At 45.7% G+C, this 24,120-nt stretch overlaps 1 protein-coding gene and 2 pseudogenes across 1 annotated transcript; 1 reads left to right on the forward strand and 2 right to left on the reverse strand.

Moving 5' to 3' along the window:
* The first annotated feature begins 5,965 nt into the window (after positions 1-5,965).
* Positions 5,966-8,725, forward strand: LOC136449798 (cysteine proteinase inhibitor 12-like). The gene is made up of 4 exons (XM_066449993.1): positions 5,966-6,254; positions 6,409-6,628; positions 8,023-8,168; positions 8,263-8,725. Exons 1-4 carry the CDS (start codon positions 6,045-6,047, stop codon positions 8,416-8,418), a joined length of 732 nt encoding a protein of 243 aa, XP_066306090.1. The 5' UTR covers positions 5,966-6,044; the 3' UTR covers positions 8,419-8,725.
* A 1,102-nt stretch (positions 8,726-9,827) lies between these two features.
* LOC136454498 (disease resistance protein Pik-2-like) lies at positions 9,828-14,333 on the reverse strand (annotated as a pseudogene).
* Positions 14,334-14,453: 120 nt separating this feature from the next.
* LOC136454499 (uncharacterized) lies at positions 14,454-20,476 on the reverse strand (annotated as a pseudogene).
* Between the last annotated feature and the right edge of the window lie 3,644 nt (positions 20,477-24,120).

The following is a 24,120-nucleotide window of genomic DNA, read 5'->3' on the forward strand; positions in this document are numbered from 1 at the left end:
ACACCTTTTTGCTTGCATTTTTGACTGGGAGAGGCACCACCAGTCCTACATTGAGGAATGGGAGGAGATGCACGACAACCTGGACGACAACAATGAGCCACACACGAACCGTGAGTTTAGGCGGTACCAAGCTTGGTACCAGCGTTCGACACGGTGCAGGCTCAGGCTACAGTGGACCGAAGCTGACTATGCCGACATCGAGTCCTCCGACGATGAAGACACGACGTACGACCAGTCCACTCATGCAGGAAGGCAGGTGGAGGCAGGACCGATCTTGGACAGAGTGGTAAGCCAATCGCCTTATTTTGTTATGTTGAGTTACATAACAATACATTAGGCGTTCTTGGACCGACATTAGGAGTTATCTATTATAGTTATTGCAACCTTCGAGCTGTATAACCCTTATAATAAGGCCCTATTTAGATCCCACCCAAAATCCAAAATTTTTCAAGATTCCCCGTCACATCAAATCTTGCGGCACATGCATGGAGCATTAAATGTAGGTAAAAAGAATAACTAATTGCACAGTTTGTCCGTAATTAGCGAGACGAATCTTTTAAGCCTAAATAGTCCATAATTGGACAATTTTTACCAAATACAAACGAAAGTGCTACAGTATCCAAAAGCTAAAAATTTTCGCATCTAAACGGGGCCTAAGTTACATTCTTGTACAAAAGAAAACAAAACTAAATGCTATCTGTTCAGAAGTCTTATTATTGAAAACTTTGTTGCAGGGCAATACACTGAGAAGCTCAGTTGAAGAGATCGAGCGCGTTCGGCCGAGAGTCAATACGACTACATACTTGGCTTCCTAGACGTAAGATTTAAAATATTCTTTCAAACAAATCATTAATATGTTATATTCTTTCAGTTAACATAGTTTTGTACAACAGAGGCTGTCACGTCGTCTACGCCGTGCGGCTGGTCATTGTGGTTGCAGGACAAACACGACGCATGATGTGTACGATCCTTCCGCAGGAAGAGGAGCCTTGGGTTCCTCTAGTCAAGCAGCTATAGGGGACGAGGACAAGGACGAGGAGGACAACGACGACGATGACATGGACAAGAGGCACGATGAGCTTGGGCCCTCTCAGCTCCATGACGCTCCATCGACTCATCCTACACCGCCTCTAGGCACTAGGCGACGCCGTCCGCGTGACCCTTACACTCCAGGCACCAGCGCTCTGGGTCACAAGGGTAGGGGCAAGAGTAGGAGACAGTGAGGGACGTGGTAGGTGTTACTATGAACTATTGTGAATTTTGTATTTACTTTTCTGTAACTATTCGGGACTATATGGACATTATGGACTATTTGGACTTTGCATGACATATTATGTTGGTTGTGATATTCGTTGTGGTTGCATTATGCTCGTTGGATGATTAAATGTTTGGAATATATATTGATGTCTCTGTTTGTAACTGTGGATGCTCCTAATACAAGACCGTATCTTGCGAATTTTTCGCATGAACCTTTAATCATACTACACTTGTACAAAGGCACAAATGTAGTACACAGATTAACAATAAATTTATTATGTGTATAATCTAGGAATATTTGTACATACGCTGTGTAGAAGAATCTAGGATTACCAAGCAACAGTGAACGAATCTATGCTTTTTAGACAATAAACATAGACTTTTTAGATACACGGACATCATCGAATTATCACATCACTGATATAGACTTTTTAGATACACGGACAACATGCAAGGAAGCACAACTCAACTCTATCTCCACCATCCATCTTATGACTGTTTGATCCAAGGGCTGAGGTGAAGAGACACACGGATCGCTGACATAGCACATTGACAGGCCTCCTCTCAACCTATAAATAACCACTCACTCCCTCTCATTCACACAAACAATAAGGAAGAAGAACACTCCTCAGCATTTGCTTTCGTTGTAGTACTAATGTCTGGAGGGTCGTCCAGAGGGAGAGAAAAGGGGAATAAAACTACCTGGGGGTGGGAGGGTCCTCTTGGTCCCGATTTCTTTGAGGAAGCTCTTTATGAGAGGTTCCCAGTTGAGAGCAAAAGTGATTTCACCAAAGAGGCACCACTAAGAGGATACGATGAAAGGAAAGAAGAGTGGCCAAAATGCATGTATGGTGAGGACTGCCTAGTGCAGATGTTCACCGAGAGAATAGATGGAGGTCGTCGTTTCTTCAAATGCCCGTGAGCATGAGTAATTGCTATTACTATTTGTTTCTTCAATATGTTTATTTTGTATATCACTTACACGACATACTTTTTGTAGTATTCTTTGGATGAAGAAAACTGTGGGTTCAGTAGGTGGGTCAATCCTCGACCTATTTATCCGCATGTGGAGTACATCTACTACCTACAAGATCGTATCTTCGATCTAGAAAGGGAAGTTAGCAGCGGTTACAAGGACGATGAACAAGACGACAACAACAATGGTGCCGATTCACAGAAGGCACTCTGCAATGATCCATATTGCACCTGCCCTAACCACAAGAAGAAGGGGCCTCCCCCGTCACCCCCGCCGCCACCACCACCAACAACGGGAGGCTACTATAGAGAAGGTGCAACACAATTTACTATGTGACCACACTACTAGGATAACTTTATCTTTTTCGCATGTACCTAGGTTTAATTACCTAAGGCATGTTAGATTAAATTACCTAAGGCATGGTTTAATTACCTAAGGCATGTTAGGTTTAGTCAAAGAAAACTCTGTACCCAGGTTTAGTACATGTAGTCACATGCCATTTAATGTGTTTCGTGTGTTGATTTCTATAATGTCGTACGTCGTTAAGTGTTTTTTGCAGCACGTGTTCAAATTTAAATACGTCCGTATCATTAAGCGGAATATTAAGACCATTGATAATGAAAACAACCACATAATGAAAAGTTCGATACTATGCCACATTACACAACATATTAATACTTCAACTACGTGCCGACAGTAGACATAGGGGCAAATGCACTTCCAAATCCTCAGTTTGAAACGTACTGAGTAAGCAACTCATCATCCGAGTACCAGTCCTCTACTACAACCCTGTTGCTGTGGCTAGGCTCAACTGCGTTGCTCTGACCTACCTGTCGCTTGTAGTAAGCGGCCTCCACTTCATCTGCAGCCGCTACGGCCTGAGTGAAGAACGCGTCGTCATCCTCCTCTGCCTATAAGCCCGCCTCTACTAGAGCGATGAGCTCGCTCAGTCTGCTAGTGTCATCGTCAGCCTCCTGCGCCTAAATGCCCGCCTCTGCTAGAGAGATGAGCTCGCTCAGTCTGCTAGTGTTATCCTTAGCCTAATGCGCCTGTATGCCCGCCTCTGCTAGAGCAATGAGCTCACTCAGTCTGCTAGTGTCGTCCTCATCCTCGTCTTTGTCATCACACAACACAATCGGTGATTGAACGGTGCGACCAGCTCGTGATCTATGGCCATCTAACTTCTTCTCCTCATACCTTGCACGAGCCACCTCTGCAGCATGTTCCTCGCTGCAACCAATCCCTTCATGTATAAAATGCAATCAGTTAGCAACGCGATTATATTACATTTAAAACCAGACAACGAAAAAAGGTTTTCAAGCACTCACTGGCATATAATATAGCAACATGCTCATTCAAGACCTGCATCTATACTCTTGTCTCCTCCCTTGCCTCATTCCTTGCCCTCTCCTCCTCTAACGTCATCCGCCTCTCCAATCCCCATTTGTTAAGCCCAATATCGATCGGGTTACAAATATCGCGTTGTCTAGCAAACTCACGCATCTTTTCTTTGTGATGTTTAACGAATAGGTTGACGTAGTCAGGTCCATATCCCCTCTTCCGTGCAATTAGTTGCCTCTTCTTCAGTTTATCCAAGAACTTAGCTTGACCATCATAACATTCCCAACTACATACGATTTCATGTTTACCAGAAAAATAACGAACCTCATCATACTCAATCATATGGCCGCAATAATGGCCTATTCCAAGCTCTGAAGGGACTAGGCCATAGTTGGATTTTATACCACATTCGCATATGACAGGAGGTGCTTTGTAGATTACCCGTTCTTTCTTCTTTTCCTTAACCCTCCGCGGTTTTTCCGACTATTGGTTCTTAGAACCATACAACCACTCCTTGAAACGACACTTCGTCATTGAATACACCTAAATAATGAGACATTAGTACATGAACATATATAGCTTAAGATTTTAACATATACACTTTGCACTGACTTCATGCTTGTTTGGACACATAAATTCCAATGTATTATCAGGGTTTATCACAGCTTGATCTCCGTAATCGCACAGAGGAGGTTCCTCGAGTCGTCTAATTGCGGCTAGGTGCTTCTTCTTAGCCGTTATTGCCGGAGGGTTAGGGGGGTGGAACCCACCGCTTGAAGTGCTCATGTGGATGTTTCCCTCTAAATCAATCGTCAAAAAAGAGGTACCTAGGATCAAACTTGTCTGCACCATCGATCCACTGAAAGAAAAAACACCTCTCATAGTCCTACACAACGAGATTCCAACAAAATATTAGTACCATACTTAAACAAATAAAGAAAAGGATAGTACAAACAATTTCTTACATTAAATCGACTACATGTGTAGAAGCAACGCGCGGCTGTGTCCGGATGTTTCAATTGAAAAACATGGGCCGGGAAACCACAGTCACAGTTAGGGACAGGAAGGTCAGAAGAGACGGGGGCATCTTTGCTAGACGTGTCGGGGTATAATTCTCGAGGACGACCCCTTTTTCGCCAAAACTCAACCCGAAACATTTCTCGCATCTAACAAAACGGATGTAATTTAACAAACATAAATAAAACATCACAAAAAATATCAATGAGAACCATAACTACAATACAGCCAATTTCGTTCTAAGAACCAAAAGCAGTTAACATTATACCCTAAACCTAGGGTTTCTCATTTCATCCACAACAATGAACCCATAACATAACTACATGCGGCTTGGTTTGCTAGCTTTTTCCACGCCTTGGAATCAACCTACGGTTGAATAATACATATATTGAGGGATACAATGAAACCCTAAGTGATAACGATTCTTAGGTTAAAAAATCCGACTAATATGTACCGAATCGATTCGAAAAAAAAACAAGGAGATGAGCGAGTATACCTTGCTCTCGAAGATCTATGGATCAAATCAAGGTTTTTAAGGTCCAATATATCGATTCATGAGGTAGGGTGAAGTGGGGAGAGAAAAACCCGAGAGGAAGGAGAAAGAAGAGGAAGAACGCTCGGAGAAGAAGGGTGGACTGGGTTAAATGCAGGTGGCTCGGCGCCAGTCACTCTGGCGCCGAGCCCCTTGGCAGGCCATTTCTCCGTGCCCAAGAGCTCGGCGCCAGTCACTCTGACGCCGAGCCAAAGGTCTATTTTCGAAATTCTTTTCGCCAAGGATCTATTTATGAGAAATTTTCGAAAAAAAGATCAAATAGTAAAAAATTCGGCCCGGTCGATAGGACGGATGCTGCCGAGTCGCGACATGTTTGCTTAGTCGGCTAACGCTGTTTCGTTGTTAGATAAAAACATTGTACTAACGGATAAGCATGCTCAAGCCAACAGGGTGTCAGACGATGATTCTCACTCATCGATCGGGCGACGATGGTTCAATACGGCCCAAATCATAGAGCGTGAGTAAGATTTAAGGCCCGCAGTGCGTTTCGGTCTTACAGCCACAGCCTTCAGTCCTACTGCACTACGGGCTCGCACTAGAAGTTCTTCCCGTCAGTCAGGATGCGGACTACTAAATGCCATTGGGCCGTCTCTCTCTATTTCTCGGCTTCCGTCCCAACCCAGGAAAGCCCAACTCAACCCAAGATTGATGCGTCGCTTACATCCTAAGCAACCGCCGTTGCCCATGCGTCTCCGCGCGCCGTAGCCTCCATGCGTCCCTGCACGTGTCCCGCAACCGCCCCTGAGGGCTGAGGCGCTGACGGCCTGACCCCACCCCAGCCGACTAGCCCCGTTCGGCCGTTCCCCTTCTTCCACTGCCCGTTGCCTCCGCAAGTGCAAAAGCAAAACCCCCCACGAAGCAAAGCAACCGCCAGACTTCGCCGTACTCCACCACCAGAGCATGCGCGTTGCCGCGACTCGACTCGCCGCCGCTCCCCCTCCGATCCGCTTCCTGCTCCTCCTGGTGCTCCTCGGTTCCGCGTCCCTCGCGATCGGAGCAGCCATGGCCGGCCACGTCCTCGGCGGCGTGAAGGACAACCCCGCCGCCGCCAACAGCGCCGAATCCGACGGGCTCGGCCGCTTCGCCGTCGACGAGCACAACAAGCGCGAGGTCAGTGGCCTCCCTCGCCTTCCGGGTTCCTCTCGTCCCCTTCGTGTGCTCGATTTGCTTGATTCGTGCCATGATTCGTGCCATGGGGATGTGGGGTCCTATCCTGATTTGGGGTTTTATTGATGTACTACTCCATCTATGTGCGTGGTTGCAGAACGCGCTGCTAGAGTTCGTGCGCGTGGTGGAGGCCAAGGAGCAGGTGGTGGCCGGCACGCTGCATCACCTCACGGTCGAGGCCATCGAGTCGGGGAAGAAGAAGCTCTACGAGGCCAAGGTCTGGGTCAAGCCATGGCTCAACTTCAAGGAGCTCCAGGAATTCAGCCACAAAGGGGAGGCCACCACCTTCACCAACGCCGACCTCGGCGCCAAGAAAGGTTCGCGCTCCCGCTTATGAATTGATGAGACATTGCTACTACTGTTGATGACTCCTGTCTAACTGCATAGCGAGTACAAGGGCTGGGGCCTGTGTGGTCTGTGCAAAGTGTTTGTAGAGATGCCTCAGTGCTGATTGTTCGACCTGGGCCATCATTGTGCTTTGGATGGAGGAAACAGATCCTCAGGAGTAGTAAGAGGGTAGGTGCCCATCTAGTTTGGAATGGCGAGTGGGATTGAATTATAGATCCCATTGGATTAGACAGCGTGTTCGTTTGTTGGTTTCAGCCAGGGCTTATCAGCCAGCCAACAGTGTTTTCCTCTCACAACAAACCAGCACCAGCCGGGCTTATCAGCCCAGAAACCAACCAGCGAACAGGCCGTCTAAATAGAGTAAATATGACAATAGTGACCGGTGGAATCTTCATTATTTCAAATCAAAATTATTTCGATAAATTGTGGAAAGTTGTGATGGGGTAACCATTGTGAAACAAGAAGGGAAACAGCATTAGCATGATAGCATCCGCTGTATCTTCTTAGAGTTTAGGTCAATAGCTGATTCACTTAAAAACTGATTGGCATAGGTCAGTCATCCTTGCTGAATGGGGAAACCATGATAAGTTTCCTTCAAGCACATAGCGGGTCTGAACTCTTGCTGGAGGGGTTTGAAACCATATTCAGGAAGACCTAGGTTGCAATCAGATGTGTGCGTTCATAAACACTACCAGTAGTTATGGGATTTGGGTCGAGTTTTAACTGTCTGAAGCCTCAAGGGTAACAGGGTTTAAGTCACATTGTGCAGAAGAGTTACGACTTGGAAGTTTGGGGTTTACAACTCTCAGTTCAGTTACTTACACAAGATAACTTGATAGCTAGGCTAGGCAAGACAGCTTGGTCTGCTTGTACACATGGTTCTGGGAAATGAAATGGACTCCTCCCGCACAAAGTTTATAGCACTACAACTGAGTCAAACCACTGCCAAATGGTGAGCATTGATCCCACATACACTGCTTTGCCTAGTTGCATATAGGGACCATGGATGTTGATATATTTGATTACTTAGTTATTTCTAGTTTTATTTGGTGTTTAATTTTGATACTGGATGTACATTCAGTTGATCACTGGTATTGAAAGCTGATAAATCGCAAATGTGCCCCACCTTAACTTCAGCCCTAGTCACAGTGTTGATGTTCTGATGTTCATAGGATGTAAATTTTAATTATGAAGTGGTACTTGGCCTTTTGATCATGTTAAAGTTGCACTCCTTTTGTTTCAGTATGTTGATTGTGGCATGCATGCTAGAACCTAGCCCATGACATACTAAAATGCTGGAGATTATGTTGCATATATATTTTTTAAAACTTCTATAATTGGCATTTAATTGGGGATACTGCAGGTGGACATGAGCCTGGTTGGCGTGAGGTTCCTGTAGAGGATCCTGTGGTCAAAGATGCTGCACACCATGCTGTGAAATCTATCCAAGAGAGGTCCAACTCCCTATTTCCCTATGAACTTCTTGAGATCGTTCGTGCCAAGGCACAGGTTAGTTGCTGCAAATTGGTTCTTAAACTCGAGTCTTTTTCAAACCTTTCCAGTTATTGCTTAAAGTTTTGTTTGATGCCACTTCTATGATTAGGTTGCGGAGGACTTCGCAAAATTTGACATTCTGATGAAACTGAAGAGAGGCAGCAAGGAGGAGAAGATCAAAGCCGAGGTCCATAAGAGCCTGGAAGGGGCTTTTGTACTAAACCAGCATCAGCCGGCGGAGCATGATGAGTCGAGCAGCCAGTGAACTGACGTAACTGAGAGCTGTAGTAATGTAGTTTGTGTTACATAAAATAAGGAGAAAACGTGGCCACTCCGGTTTTATCTGGATATCGTGTATGGTCGATGGTCGTTGCTGGTGGCTTGGCTTCCGAATGCAGCAGGCAGCCCGGTGCTGTTCCAACTCGTTGCAAGACAAGTGGTACCTGCTGTTGCTGTTGCCGTTATAATAGACTTTGAAACTTGTGAATTTCGGAAGCTAACTGTTCGTATTGTATTGTTTAATATTATGGATCGTATGTGGATATATATTATGCCACTACACTTTGCCTTTTGGTTGCTTGCGAGCAGTGTATGCCAAGTTAGCTTAAGCTGCCAATGTCAGTATCAGATACAATCTTCGAAGTATTCTCCCGCGTACTGGTGGTTTTCTAGTGTGTGATCATGCCAGCTCCAGGTACAAGACAATTACGTATTGACATATAAAATAGTAACAGTTCGCATGGTTCATAGGATTACAGATACACATGACAACAGGTATAGGAAAAAAAACCAACTGCATCCTGGTACAAGCACGATATATAATCAATCAGAGGCATTGGTTCGGCCGAATAGGCGGCAGCAGCATCCGACTACCTTATTACATGGTATTAGGAACTGTATAACAACCTCCAAATGAAAAAGGTAACCGCATAACAAGCCAACAGAGATGCATGGCTGGTAATAAATAGTCCAGGTGCTAAATGACATTTTTTCTCAGGCGTATGGGTGCAGCGATTTGATGTCAACTTAATGGTCCTCAGTCACATCCACCAAGTGCACCATTACCCATCAGCACCTGCGCCCGAGACAGAACAATAACAGTTCAGAGCAAAACCCTACAAGAATATTTAGGTAGTCGAATGGTAGTATGTCAAAGAACAATCTCACAAAAGAATCAGTTGCGGCAACTAGCATTTGGACTCCTAAAAAATCAAACATCAAGTGACGAGGATAAAAGATGTACTGAGCATACTAACAAAAGAATAAGTTGCGGCAACTAGCATTTGGACTCCTAAAAAATCAAACATCAAGTGACGAGGATAAAAGATGTACTGAGCATACTAACAAAAGAAACCAACTAACAGCAAAAGCCTGAGGACATTATAGTTTTATATACTATACCCATACCTTTTCGTTGGTCTATGGCTAGTAAGATAAGTCAGCAATAGTAAGTATACGATTGTCGTCCAGTTTTTTGAGCAAAGAATATAGAGAAACAATCTAAGAGGCCACAGAAAGAAATGTATATATTGTCAACGTACATCGGGTCGATTATGTCGACTGGATTATTTGGAGTTTCCCTGGACAGCTCAATCTTCTCTATAAACTCTTGGTCTGTTTGGATGTATCTTGGCCTCAGCTGTCATTCCCTGCACTAGGGAATCAAAAATAGTTTCACCGAAACTCAACCTCCATGAGTTTTGGGAGGTTCTCAATGCCAAAAATACCATTTGCAGGTTCTCTCTCAAAAGCCAGCGTGAGGCTCTCAAGATTAGGGGCACCTCCGTCAAATCTGAGCTCATCAAGGTTTGGTGCATTGTCTATAATCAGCTTCTTGAGCCTGGGAAATAGTTTTTTTCTCAAAGCAGAGGTGTGTTCCCATGAATGATTCGTGGTAGAGTTTGAGAGATACAAGACTTGGAAGCTTCTCTAGTTGGCCCAGCAATTCCCCATCAAGAAAATTCTCTCGAAGGCATAGTTCAATTAAGTAGCTAAGGGATGAAATCCATAGAGGCAGGACACTTAGTCTTCCCCACAAGTACAATGTTTCAAGGAAGATGGGGGGTGATGTTAACTCCAGGAAGACTTCAAGTCCGATATCCCTGTTGCGCCAGTGGATGATAGACAGGTGCCGGATGGACTTCTGCAGCATGTTCAGCGAGGCAGCAAAAGGTTCCCATTTTTCTCCTCCATGCTCATGGTTTATAGCACAAAGCTTGGTCAATTGGGACAACACACCCACTTCCTGCATCATGCTCGTGGAGCTGGTTCCAATGTCTACATGGGCAATCTTTTGAATGCATTTCATGTTCTTCAAGCCATGCGGTATCCTAAGAGCTTTGTATGGTTCAAAAAGCTTGACTCAGCTCATCTTTGTGTAGTGCCTATACCAGCCACCAAGTAGATGTTTCAGATTTCCCAGCCAAGTGATGGATTCAGGTAAGTCCCTAATGTATGTCTCCCTTACATCCAGTGTTACCAGCTCCTTCAGTCTTCCAACTAGCTTGGGCAGCCCTACATTTGTTCTTCTAAGGCTTAGATACCTTAGCAGAGTCAGTTTACATATTTCCTTTAAATCTTCAGCAAGCCACTGACAACCTTCAAGGTCTAAAACCCTTAACAGTTTTAAGTGAGCAAAGGTGATGGCCATTGGTTTCTTGCTGCAGCGCAGAATTAACAGTGAACGGGTGTGAGAAAAGTTAATGTTCGGGTCATCTTCATCTTGCTCTTTATCATTGCCACTGCCATCTGCATGGATTATTGAAAGTCGCCTGATATTATCGTGCCCCGTTGTGTTGTATTGTCTACTCCCCATGAACGAAATGAAGTTCTCTTGGATAGACTTGGAGGTGATCACTTCCAGCATTATGTCATGAACCTTACAGCACCTGACCAAGCCAGTGCTAGCAATACGGGTTGGTGTAACAATGCTTCGACTCACGAATTCATCGAGACACTTTGCTGCAACCTCCTCTAGATTTGATTCGTGCATTCCACTGATGAAACCTTCACCTGCCATCGTCTAACCAGCGGTCCTCTCTTGATCTCGTAGTCTTCAGGGAATACACTAAGATACAAGAAGCAAGCCTTCAAATAGCAGGGCAAATCATGGTAGCCAAGAGAGAGTATCCTTCTCATTCCTCCTATAGTTGGATTTATTTCTAACCCTGAACCCAATCTATCACACAACTTTTCCCACTCTGATCTTGTCTTATTTTTCGTTCGGGCTAGCATTCCTCCAATGCAAACTATGGCTAGTGGCAAACCACTGTATTTTTTCAATATGCCGTCAGAGATTACCTCCAAATCTTGATATTGTGGAGGACATGTGTCCGACTTGAATACTCTCTTATAAAATAGCTTCTTAGATTCTTCAAAGGGTAGAGGCTCCATGCTGTAAACAATATCGTGGGGACAAGAGCAGCAACTTTCTGCAACGTTGGAATCACGAGTAGTAATTAATATTCTACTTTGTTTGTCATTTTCAGGAAAAGCCACCTTCAAGCGCGCCCAATCCTTTGGACTCCACAAGTCATCCAGAACAATGAAGTACCTATGGATGAAAAATGATGCTTATCAAACAAGCAAACAAATAGCAAGTAAAACTGTAAAAGATTACTGAATGATTTGACTTCATCTAAAAAGATGACTGCAGCAATTTTCAAGTAGTATACCTTAGTTAAGTAGAGCAAACTAGAAAATCTAAGTGCACATCATACTAGTTAGTTTAAGTTTTTGTAAGGGTCCTCCTAGGGGGAAGGGGTGGCGGCTATGGTGCAGGGGGGTGGCGGCTTAGGGTTAGCGGCGTGGGAGAGGGGGACGGCGCAGGGTGAGGGAGGGCGACGGCAAGGAGAGAGGAGAGGGATAGGGGAAGGAGCAATTGCTCTACTCTTGCTTAGATTAGATTGATTACATCCTCCCTATATTTATAGTCCCTATAGAACTTGTGTTCCAAGCAACTACGGGAGATATCCTTATAGATTGGATTCTCCTTTCCTAAACAAACCAAACTCTTAACATAGTAATTCTCCTAGTTTAATATCTAATCTCTTCCGGGTGAAGGAGGCAGCGAGGGCGTCGGCGCCCCTCCTCCTGGTGCGCGCGACCCCCCTGGGGTGCGCTGGAACCGGTTGAGACCGGCCAGCGCCCTCCTTTGGGCCTTGCTAGGCCCATTAGGGTTGGGGGCCTCTCATTAGACGTATGACAGTTTTTCTACTCTAGATCAAGAAAACCTAGGTCCGAATTTTTAGAGACCCAATTCACCACTCCCCTTTTAGGCCCATTAGGGTTGGGGCACGTGGAGGAGCGGGCAGGGCATGACGAGACGCGCCGGCGCTGCCGGTCGGTAGCGGCCTAGCGAGTGTAGGCAAGTAGCCGGGCGGAGGCAGCCGCGACGGGCGCAGCGCGCCGTCGAACGGGGGCAGCCGAGGCAGGCGGGGAGACTTTGGCATTTCACCCATCATCAAAAAGTGGTTTCACACTTTCTATCATCTTTCAAGGTGGTTTCGCTCTTTGCCATTATAAAACTAGTATAATCCGTTAAAATACATTTTAGGTAGTTTGAATTTGTGGAAAAAAACACATCCTTCCACTTCTACCCCTAACTGCTGTTATCTTCATCAAAACAGATCGAACAACAAAACGGATCAGCCCTCTCCTCCTCCACCCCCGCGACATCAGCCGGCACAAGCCTGCCACCATGCCGCTCCCCTCCCGTACCGACACTAGCCTTCCCCATGCCGCCCCCTCTCCTACCGGCACAGGCCTGCCACCACGCCGCTCCCCTCCCATGCCGATGTTGGCCTTCCCCAACGACGGCCCCTCCCTTGCCGGTGCCGGCGCAGGCCTGCCCCCACGCCGCTCCTCTCCCGTGCCGGCGCTGGCATGCCACCACGCCGCTCCCTCTCGTGCCGGTGCTGGCATGCCCCCACACCGCTCGCCTCCCGTGCCGGTGCTGGCCTTTCCCCACGCCGCCCCCTCCCTTGTCGGCACAGGCCTGCCCCCACGCCTTCTCCTCTCCTGCTGGTGTAGGCTCGCCCCCATGCCTCCCCCTCCACTGCAGGCGTCAGCTTAGGCCGCAAGCTATAGCCCCTCCTAGCCAGCACCGCTCCACTTCGGCGCCGCCCAAATGGATGGGAGCAGCAGTTCGACAGGGGCCATCTAGAGGGCTAGGAGTAGAGTCCTTCTCCCTCTTGTCCACTTCGACAAATGCAAATGCCACATTGTAAGGCATTGATGGCAAAGACTGAGAAGAACTATGGGCGCATGTTCTACATTTGTCCAACTCGAACGGTTCTATCATTTGTTCTATTTTGTTTGTAATTCATGTGTTGTATTGTTCAGACAATTAAATTTTCTTTGCATTGGTGACAGATGGATAGTGGTGGATGTGACTTTTGGAAGTGGCAGGAGGACTATGAGCAATGGCTGGTTGATAACAAGCATGTGCCACCCTCTTATCATCCTGTTTTTCAGAGCACTAAGATGCCACAACCAGAAGAACAGTCTAAGGGAGATGGTGGGCAACCAGAACAGTTCAAGGACCTGACAGGAATAGCTAGAGAGATTATGTTATTGCTGAAATGCTTGATATTAGTTTGTGCACTTCTACTAGTGACCAATTTGTATAGAATTGTTAAGAGTGGGTGATGAGTGTGCTTTCTGTACTTGTAGCACTTGTGTGCTGAAATAAATGAATGGAAGTACTCATTCGTGACTTGTATCATATACTGTGTCATGTGTGATGTGTCTTTTGTGACCAATTTTCTATAGAATTTGAACATAATTTTGGACAGCATTTTATGAAAATTTTTGACAGAATTTTGATAGAGTTTTGACTGAATTTTGATAGAATTTCAACACATTTCAGCACTTAAGGAGTCAACACATATGAGAATGACATACATGAGATCTCCATACATGGTAGAAGTTCAAATATAAGGTCCCTTGATCATGGAGCTTTTCTATGCTTTGCTTGCTCCGAGGATCACAGAGATTACTACTTGTACTAGCTAGTAGCTAGCTAAGCCAAGAGCTTTCTGGTCGCTCGCTTGTCATGATCAGGCACTGCTCATCGTCATAGGATCCATTACCTGACGGCAGCCTGATGGATAGGCATAGATCCAAGAGCATGACACCATTTGAGGAGCATTTCAACGACAGGTAATGGCTAAGGTCCATTCTCAGCAATCAGGTAATAAGCTAATCAGAACAAGCAATTCTATAAGCTAAGGTCCATTCTCAGCAATCAGGCATAGATCCAAGATCATGACACCATTTGAGGAGCATTTCTATGAGCAGTCACAGGTTCATAGATGCAAATTCTGGGCTACACTTTGCATCTTTTGGCAAACAGAACAAGCAGTCCAGCACCTTATGCTCTAGAAATATAAACCGGAAAACAAAAGCAGCATAGCAGCTCAGAGGAGCTGCGAACATAAGCAGCAACAGGACCGACATTGTCAAGTACGATACCACGTACTTCGGTTGCACAAGACGACAAAAGTTTCAAATGTGAAATCAAAGTTTATGATGACCCTAACAAATTTAGCTGCAAATAGAAGCACGCAGCCAAGTTTATTTTTCTTCTGGAGGTTCAGCTCCCTTAGTACTCGAGTTCCCAGCGACGCTGGTAAATGGCAACAGCCTCCTGTGTGACATTAGGGCAACCTGACAAATTGATTCTCTTCAGGTTGGTCACATTTTTCGGGTGGTCTTCTTTTTTCTTGGCATAAGTTTCTTTGCAATTGTCTTCTTTGTTGTTTTTCCCTAGGTCTTACTGGGAGTACTTGTGTCTTCTCCCATTAGACTGTGTATTGGCTTAGCACTTGTGCCTTCTCCCATCAGACTGTGCATTGGCTGAGCACTTGTGCCTTCTCCCATCTGTAACACCCAAAATTCTTACTACAAATTAGCAATTAATTCTTAACATTTATTAAATTTTCTAGGAATTTTTTTTAACTTAGGCTAAATAATAAATGTTGGATAAATAAAATACACTATAAGGATTAGAAACAATGGTTGTTGCATTCATGTCGAAGCATATGGTTTTTGGTTGAGTGTAGGGCTAGATGATTTGAAGTTGAATTCAAATTTTATTTGAATTTGGCTTAGAATTGAAAATAGAGAAAATAGATTGGAAAAGGTTTTGTTTTTGAAAAAAAATCTCCTTTCTTCCGTTCTGGCCCAATCCTAGGTTCTGGCCCAGCCCCTTATCTCTTTCTCCTTCCCGCGCTGGCCCACTAGCGGCCTAGCCGCGCCTTCCCTTCCTCCCTTTCTATTTCTTCCGTGCCCGGCCTGCCCCGCACGCCAGCGCGCGGCCCGCATCGGCACCCCGGCCCACAGCGCCTGCCAGCTCGGCCTTCATCACCCGCACGCGTTGCCGTTTCCCTTCTCTCACTGCGCCTCCAGCCCCGCCTGTCAGCGCCCTCCTCTTCTTTCCTTTCTTCTTCCCCCAGCACTTTCCTTCCTCGGTGCCCGCCGATGACGCTGCCGGCATGGAATATCACTGCCGTCGCCCACATATGGCAGGCGGCCAATCCCGCCCAAATCTTCCCGCTCCCTTTCCTTCTAGCGCTCACCGCCCGGTCTATAAAGCCCCGTGCCGTCCCTTCTCCCTCTCCCATCCTCTGCTCGCAGCCGAATCCCACCGCCGCCGTAGCTCTCCCTCGCCCACGCCTCGGAGCTTGACGCCGAAGCCACCTAGAGATCCGCCGTGTTCTCCCGCAGCCAAAGGTACCTCCATCGCGTCAATTTGGTGACCCTACGCTCAGATTCAACCTCACCCGCGCGCGCTCTCTCTCTCCAGCACACCACCGCCGTCGACCTCGCCTCTGGAGCCTGTCCCGGACGCCACCGACTCGTCCCATCAACTCGCGGTGAGCTCCCGACTCTTCCCGTGCCTTTTGTTCATCGCTTTGTGCCCTAGAGCGCCGAAGCAGCGAGCACCCGAGCCGCCGATCATGGCGCCACCGCGGACCATTACCCTGACGTGCTCCCCGTCCCCGATTTGGTACCCTAGCAACTTCATGAGCGCTTGTAGTCCATTTTCGTGTATTTTGTTTCGATCGGGATGGCCGGAATCGCCGTACCGGTGTCCGTCGCCGAGCTCGGCTCGCCGCCGGCAATGGCAGGCTCGTCGGAGCCGCTCTACTGCCACCGGAGGACGACCGCATCACCTGCGCCATTGGATCTTGAATGAGCGGTCGAGATTATGTACCCCTTCGGGGTTAAGTGGCCGGTCCACAGCGAGCCATGGACCCGGTCCACCCCGCCAAGTAAGCGCGCGCCCATGCCGCATGGCACACTACGCCAACCAGAGGGCACCACGCGTCCGCCCAGTCAGCAGCCGGTCAAACCCGCAGTCAAGCGCGCCCCTTTTGCAGAAAAACCCCTATGTTTTCGTAGAATCAACCTGCAGTACTCATTAGTTCAAAAGTATTTCTATTCAGTCCCGTTTTCTTCCAATTTAGCCCCTGTATTTCTAAGTAATAGTGCCCACAGTCCAAGAACACGTTACAGTATGATTTTATTCAAATTTAAGTTTGTTTTATTTATAGAAATGCCATTACATCTTATTTCATGAATAACTTTCACGTTTGAAGTCCGATTTGAGTTATTCTTTCGCTCACGTGTTCGTAGCAATACGTAGAATAGATTTATAAGCTTTTCAACTTATGTTTTTACTATTTGGTATACTGTTCTAATAGAAGTCTATCTTGTATACATGTAATGATTGGTATGATGCTTGATTGGTGATTGGAACACGATTAGAGGGTGAGCCATTTGGGGTGACTGAGGACCCACAGCAGGATCAGCAGTACTTTCAGGACGACTTTGAGGAAGACAAGTGTACCAAAGGCCCCTTGTTACCTATGAACTATTATCATCCATATTCATGCATGTGTTTAATTTGATATGCCTTTAAGGACTTTACCTAGATGATTACTTGTACCACATATCCTTGATACCTGGGGTTTTTTGGTATGCATTTTGGATAGATGCTGCAGCGCTTAACATAAAATAATTGTTAAACATGATTAAAGGCTATATGTAATGTGATAAAATGGAGCTTTTTAGCAACAGATAGGGGGCTAGAGTATGGGGTTGAGTACTCTAGTGCCTCTCCATAAGGATTTAATCCTGAAGCGACAACCCAGGAGGGTCCGTACAACCCTGAGTGTCATATGGCTCTGACTTTAACCTATTAACTAGATTGTACTAGCTTGTCTGTAGATCCAGTAAGGGGTAAGAGGATATCTTTCCTTTTTCTGCTAGGGTGTGTATCATGCTGTGATGCCCACGTGTGCCACTCCTTTATAGCTACAACTTGTTAGTGCAACTAGCTAAGGGTTTCATAGTGAAACGCTGCCACACTTCCTGGGAAGAGGTGTAGTGGGTCTCACGAACCCTGGCTTTGGGAATCACGGCTCGGTGGGTAAAGATGTAAAATTTTTGCAGAAATAATTAACCTGTTATAACAGTCGTGCTCACAGATACGAGCAGTCTGGATCCTTCAAGATTAGTGGTTACTGTGGATGGTGGATGGTTGGGAATTGAGATAAACATGACTATACTTTAATATCTCTTGGTAATTGGGACTGTTCATTAAAGTAGTGATTCAGGATGCTAAAATTTGATCAACTAAAATTGCAAACCGCAGTCAAACAGTGTAAAGCCTTTTGAGCCTCATAGATCCCTTTGATATACTTGCTAAGCATGGTGAGCTTACACTTGCTTTACATCCAATGAAAATTCTGGATGGGTAACAGATAATGGATATGATGAGTTCCCGGAGGATGTCCAGGACTACTAGGGAGACGTTCACCAGTTGGAGTCCCTGTGGCAGTTGGGCTAGTTATTCCGCTGTGATTGTAATAATATTGTCATCGAGCAAACGTTGTATTAATTTTATGATGAGATATGCGATGCAATAAGTACTTTACTTTGATACTATTGCAATTTATGATATATGTGTGTGTTTGGACATCCTAGACGCACATATATGAGTACTTGGTTTTGCTATGCAAAATTGGGTACGACAAATTGATATATGAGTACTTGGTTTTGCTATGCAAAATTAGGTGCGACACCATCAGACTGTGCATTGGCTGAGCACTTGTTTCTTCCTCCATCAGAAGCGAAAGTTGTCTGACATTTGTAAAAAAGTTTGTAATTAATGAAATAGAATATTGGACATATAAATGAATAACAAAATATTGGACACTTGTACCTTTGTGTCAACCTATTAGGACTATCCTGCAGCGCTGTTTTTCTTGTTCTGGTGGGACTTGTGACTGGTGGAACTTGTCCACATTCATTGTCAGGCTCTCTAGAAACATGCTTTTTTGCCCTCTTTGTAGGGACCTTAGCATTTTGGCCATACTTAGTAGTATTCGGCCTAGCCTTCCTTTTTGGTGGTTTCTTAGTCCCATTAAGTCTACACTTGTAACTAGTTTCTCCATGTCCTAATTCTCCACATTTCTTGTATTTCATTTTCCCTCTAATTAGTTGCCTCTTACCTTTAGCAGCCTTAGCGGCCTCCAATTCAGCATCTTTGTCAGCTTCATTTGCAGCCTCTTTGGCAACCTTCTTGGTTTTGCCACCACTGCCTCCTTCCAAACAACCTTTAATTCTTAGTTTTCTGTACCTTCGAACACCTTTTTTATCTAGTGGTGCCCCAACAGCAAAAGGAATATCAACTTTTGGCCACTGTGTCTTATCTAGAAGTGGTTCTATCAGCCTCGTATATGCATTTTTAAACCTCTGCATAGAGTAATAGTCATGAACGAAGTCCTCCAACTTTACATCAGCACTTTTATTGGGCTGTTATCAAGACCAAAGCATGCCGACAAGGCTTTCCAGTGTGCTGCCATTCAAGATAGGTACATTCATGCAAGGATGACTTGACAACATGTCTATTATGTGTGCTGGTAGTGTCATGTACTTCTACAGCAAAACAACCTGCCTTCACAACGGTCAGGTTTCCTAATCCCCTAGTCCTTGCTTTTAGTATAGTTAGGATAGCAGGTAGGATGTTACCCTCAAGTTTCTCTGAAATCAACCTTCTCTTGTTCCATAATACCATTATCATCTCTCTAATTTTGTCAGCAAGCTCAACTATAGGAAGATCCTTCCAATCTCTAATCTAGTTATTAAAAGACTCTGCAAGATTGTTGGTAATATAGTCGCACTTAATTTCTTGATTGAAAGCACTTCTCATCCACAACAATTTGTGGTGGTTATGAAGCCATTCCAATACTTCAGGGCAAGCTATCACAATTTCATGGAAGAAATATTAGAAAACTTCAGGCCTATATGTCCTTGCTGTAGGATACATTTTTGAAAAAATATATCCACCAAATCTTTTTATGAAATTCTGCATTAGATGCCTAAAGCATTCTCTATGCTCAGCATTAGGGAAGACATCTTTAATAGATTTCTCTAAACCTTTGCATGCATCAGTGCAAATAGCAAGTAGTGGTAGGTTTCCTATTGCTTTGGGTAGCTGAGTCATAAACCATGTCCAGTTATCTATTGTTTCCTCATCTATGAAACCAAAAGCTAGAGGATACATCCAATTATGATCATCTATTGCAACAGCTGCAACCAAATATCCATTCCACCTACCATTAAATGTAGTTGAGTCTACGCTCAGATAAGGCCTACAACCCTCTAAAAAACCCTCAATGCAAGGACTTAATGCACAAATTTTTTGTGTGGAAGTAAACCATGCCATCTATCTCCTTTAAGTCAATTTCAATCACACTACCTGGTGACCGCTTCAATACCTCTGCCCTCCAGCTGAACAACATTTGGAAGCTCTCCTCCTAGCTGCCAAATATTTCCCTCAAGGCAATATTCCTTCCCCTCACCACTGTGTCATAGTGAATTTCACACTTGTGTTTCTCTTGTAGCTTCTTCTGCAATTCTTTAGGGCCCATGTTGGGAGTCTTCTTAAGGTGGTGAATAGCCTTTGATGCTACCTAGCAACTTGTTGGAGTGGTGGTCTTCCTCCTTGCACTAGAAGAGCATGTATGCCGAGAAATCAAACATGTGACCTGCAAAATACCAATGAATTAAATATTGACCAGCAACAAAAAAATGGAGAAAAATGTTAGCCACTAGCTAAACACCTTAATGGTTGCCCCATCAGGTTGCCTCCTTCCAACAATATGCCACAGGCAACCTTCTGCATTGCAATCCCCAATGTACCATTGTGGCTCATATTTCACTATGTGCAGCTTGAACTCCTCATTTATTGCAAACTGCCTCATAGCCAATCTGAATTCTTTCATGTTAGGGTACACAGTGCCAATGTCCATACAAGGGTTGTTTGGGTCATAGACTAAGATTCTCTCCCCTAGCACATGATCATCAATAGGAATGGTAGCCCCATCTATGTCAATCTCCTCCTCAATAGTGGCATTCCTATTTTTAGGTCCATTTTCCATCTCTGTAGAAGCCTGCTGCTCTTGAGATCAATGTTCATCATCCTCGGTTCTCAAACCCAACAGACAAAATAATTGATCCTCATCAATTATTTCTTGCCTGCCCTCACCCTCTTCATCATTTGTGTCAACAATCTACAGGTTGTCCCATTCAACACCTCCATAATATTCTATAGCCAATGCATTGCCACTAACATCACCACATCCATGGTCTACAACCTTTGCATTTACCCCAACATCGCAACTATCTGCTATAGTATATATTCTAAGCTCAGGCTCCACATCGAGCCTAGATAAAGCAAATGCAAGAAATATAGTTAAAATTCTATTCGAACAACTCTATCAGTGTTTCAAACTATGTTCGAGGACTACAAATACAAGAGAGAGAGAGAGAGTGCATACCAAGGAATTAGATCACTCCAACTACAATCCATGGGGGCGGCGCCAGCTTAGGGGATGCGCCGACCTAGCGTGGCAACCTGGGCGCCACCCTGGCCCATGGCCTAGGGCGGAGCTGAGGCGGGAGGTGGCACCTGGCCTGGGGCGGCGGCGGCGCTTGGATGGCCTAGGGCAGCGGCAGCGCTTGGATGGCCGAGCGGAGGTAGGAGGTAGGACGTGACACCTGGTGCGGCGTGGTGGTAGGCATGTGCCGACAGGGGAGGGGGCGGCGTAGGGAAGGCCCGCGCTGGCACAGGAGGGGAGTGGCATGGTGGCAGGCCTGTGCCGACTGATGCCGCTAGGGATGGAGGAGAGAGGCGATCCGTTTTGTTGTTCAATCCATTGTGATGAAGATAACAACAGGCAGGGGTAGAAATGGAAGCATGTGTCTTCTTTTGTTTTCTATGAATTCAAACTACCCAAAATGTATTTCAGCGGGTTACACCAGTTTCATAATGGCAAACGAGCGAAACCACTTTGAGGGATGATAAAAGTGTGAAACCAGTTTTTGATGATGGGTGAAATGCCAAAGTCTTGCAAGCGGGAGGTGGGCGGCTGAGCTGACAGCAGTGGCGGTGGTTAGAGATTCTGCTCTGGGCAAGGTGAGGGCTCTTCTGGCCAGGCGGGTGGGCTCGTTGTGAACAAAAGTGCGAACAAACAAGGAAGAACAAGTTAACTGGAGGCTAACAAGCAGGGCCCATGTGATGGCAGTTAATAGATCTGAAACTGTCCTCCATGGTCTCCTTCTCTGTCTCTACTAGTACCAAACACACTATTCTCTCATCTCAATCAAATAAACACATGATCATCTCAACCAAAATATTGGAATAAATGCCCTAGGTTTAGAATAGAGTAAAGTGCACCGCAAATCCTTAAACTTTTAGTGGCTTCCCATCTGAGTTCTCCAACTAAAAATGTTACCACCTGAGTCCTAGATCTATCTGTCCCATGCACCAACACTCCAAAACATGCCACGCGCGCCTCGGGAGCTGACGTGCTTTGGAGACTGGAGGTGGACCCATTGCCCATTTCACAAATAAACACCTGCTCCATTTCTCTGTCTCACATCTCACTCCTAAGCCCATCGTCTCTCTCCCCAGTCCCCACTCCCATTTGCTCAAGCGCCAAGTCATTGTCCGCCATCGATCCTGTCCTAGTGGAAGCACTGGATTAGCGTGGCGAGCATGAGGTCGACGATCCACAGCACGAGCGTCTCCCTGAGGCACCTACGGCTTTCCTATCCCAAACTACAGCATTAGCCAATCCTCGGCCTTGCCATCCCACAACCGCTCCACCTCTGGCCTGAACTCTATCGGGTCTTCCCACACCGCAGGGTCCCTATGGATGGCTGAAAGGTCCTTGTTTGGTTTTGGTAATTGAGTGACAACCTAGGTGGACTAATTGTGTTTAATGTGAGATACATAGGAAATTAGTCCACATGTACATGTGTATGAGCAACATATGCCATGGAGGTGAAAATGGCTCAAAGATGTTGCAAAGCTCACACATGTGATGATGAAGGAGCTCATTGCACATGAGACATGACATCGAGTCATGTGATCAAGGTGGAGAAGATCAAGACATGACTTGGCTCGACAGACCAGTTGCAAGTGTGAAGGGCAAGTTGTGTGATAACTTGGTGCCGATGGACCAAAGCAACGATGAAGAGCAAGTGAAGTCAAGATCGATGAACCAATATGATCACGTGATGATATGGAGTGGATCATATCATTGTTGATCATGTTGGTGCATGTGTTGCATCGACATTGGAGGAGATGGAATGGAATGCACAAGGCAAAGGTATAACCTAGGGCATTTGATTTCACCAGTCATAGGTGTGTAGAGAAGTTAATGACCGGGTTTAGAATAGATGGCCGTACTATCAAGAGGGGCAAACTTGTTTGTATATCAGTCATCTAGTGCCACTCGAGTGATCTAACTTTGCATCATTGCTAGGATTGAGTGGCGTGGCAAGTTGAGTGGCTAATCCTTTAAAAATGATTATGAAAATGCTAACACACATGCACATGGTGGTGTACACTTGGTGGTGTTGCCACATTTGCAAAGGAGAAGAAGTTGGAGTTGTTGTTGCTCAACTCGGCGAAGAAACAGAGGTGAAAAAGTGTCACTATGAGTGACCGAACACAGGACCTGACGCTGGACCTACGCGTCCGGTCATGCTTAGCAGTGAAGGCATGGTCTTGGCTGTGTGACATGATGCTGGCACGAAGTGGTGATCTAACTCGTTGAGGGTGCATCCGATCAGCAGTGATGTAGGGTGACATAGGCGACGTTATGTGCGCTGTGAAGACCTAATGCTAGTGTGTGTCCAGTCATGCACCCTCGGATGCGTTAGGTCATTGTTTTGCCACACGAGAAGCTCTCTAGAAATGACCTGATGCTGGGAGGCCGAGTTGATCGGCACGTTCGATCATCTATTCGCTGTGGGCGTGGTTACATTGACCTGACGTGGGGCTAGCACGTTCAATCTCTAATCGGTGCATCTGGTCCTTCATCAACACGCGTGGGAAGGCTCTCGACCGTTGGAGATCAGGCAGCATGAATTTGAAGGCGATGACATGTGGAGGTCATCCGTTGATTGGACGTAGGGACCGTGCATCAGGTTGATTCGACCTATGCATCCGGTCATCCTACAGACAGCTACAGTGAGGGGTACAACGGCTCTTTTCTCATGGGGGCTATAAAACCAAGCATTAGTCGGCCTTGGTGAAAGCTCTAGTTTGGTTTTGGTGAATTGATGAAACCCTAAGTGCTAACCTAGTTTATCAAAGTGATCATGAGATAGGTAGCACATTCCAAGTGATGAAGCAAATGGTGAAGATCATGATGATGGTGTGGACATGATGATCAAGTGCTTAGACTTAGAAAAGAAGAAAGAGAAAAACAAAAAACTCAAGGCAAAGGTGAAACTTAATAGGAGCTTTTTGGTTTGGTGATCGAAACACTTAGCGAGTGTGATCACATTTAGGATAGATGGTCGTACTATTAAGAGGGGAGCTCTTATCGAACAACTCGATCATCTAGTGCCACTAGGTGTTGGAAAACTTGCATATGCATTT

Source organism: Miscanthus floridulus, chromosome 5 (genome assembly GCF_019320115.1).
Source record: "Miscanthus floridulus cultivar M001 chromosome 5, ASM1932011v1, whole genome shotgun sequence".
NCBI lineage: Eukaryota > Viridiplantae > Streptophyta > Magnoliopsida > Poales > Poaceae > Miscanthus > Miscanthus floridulus.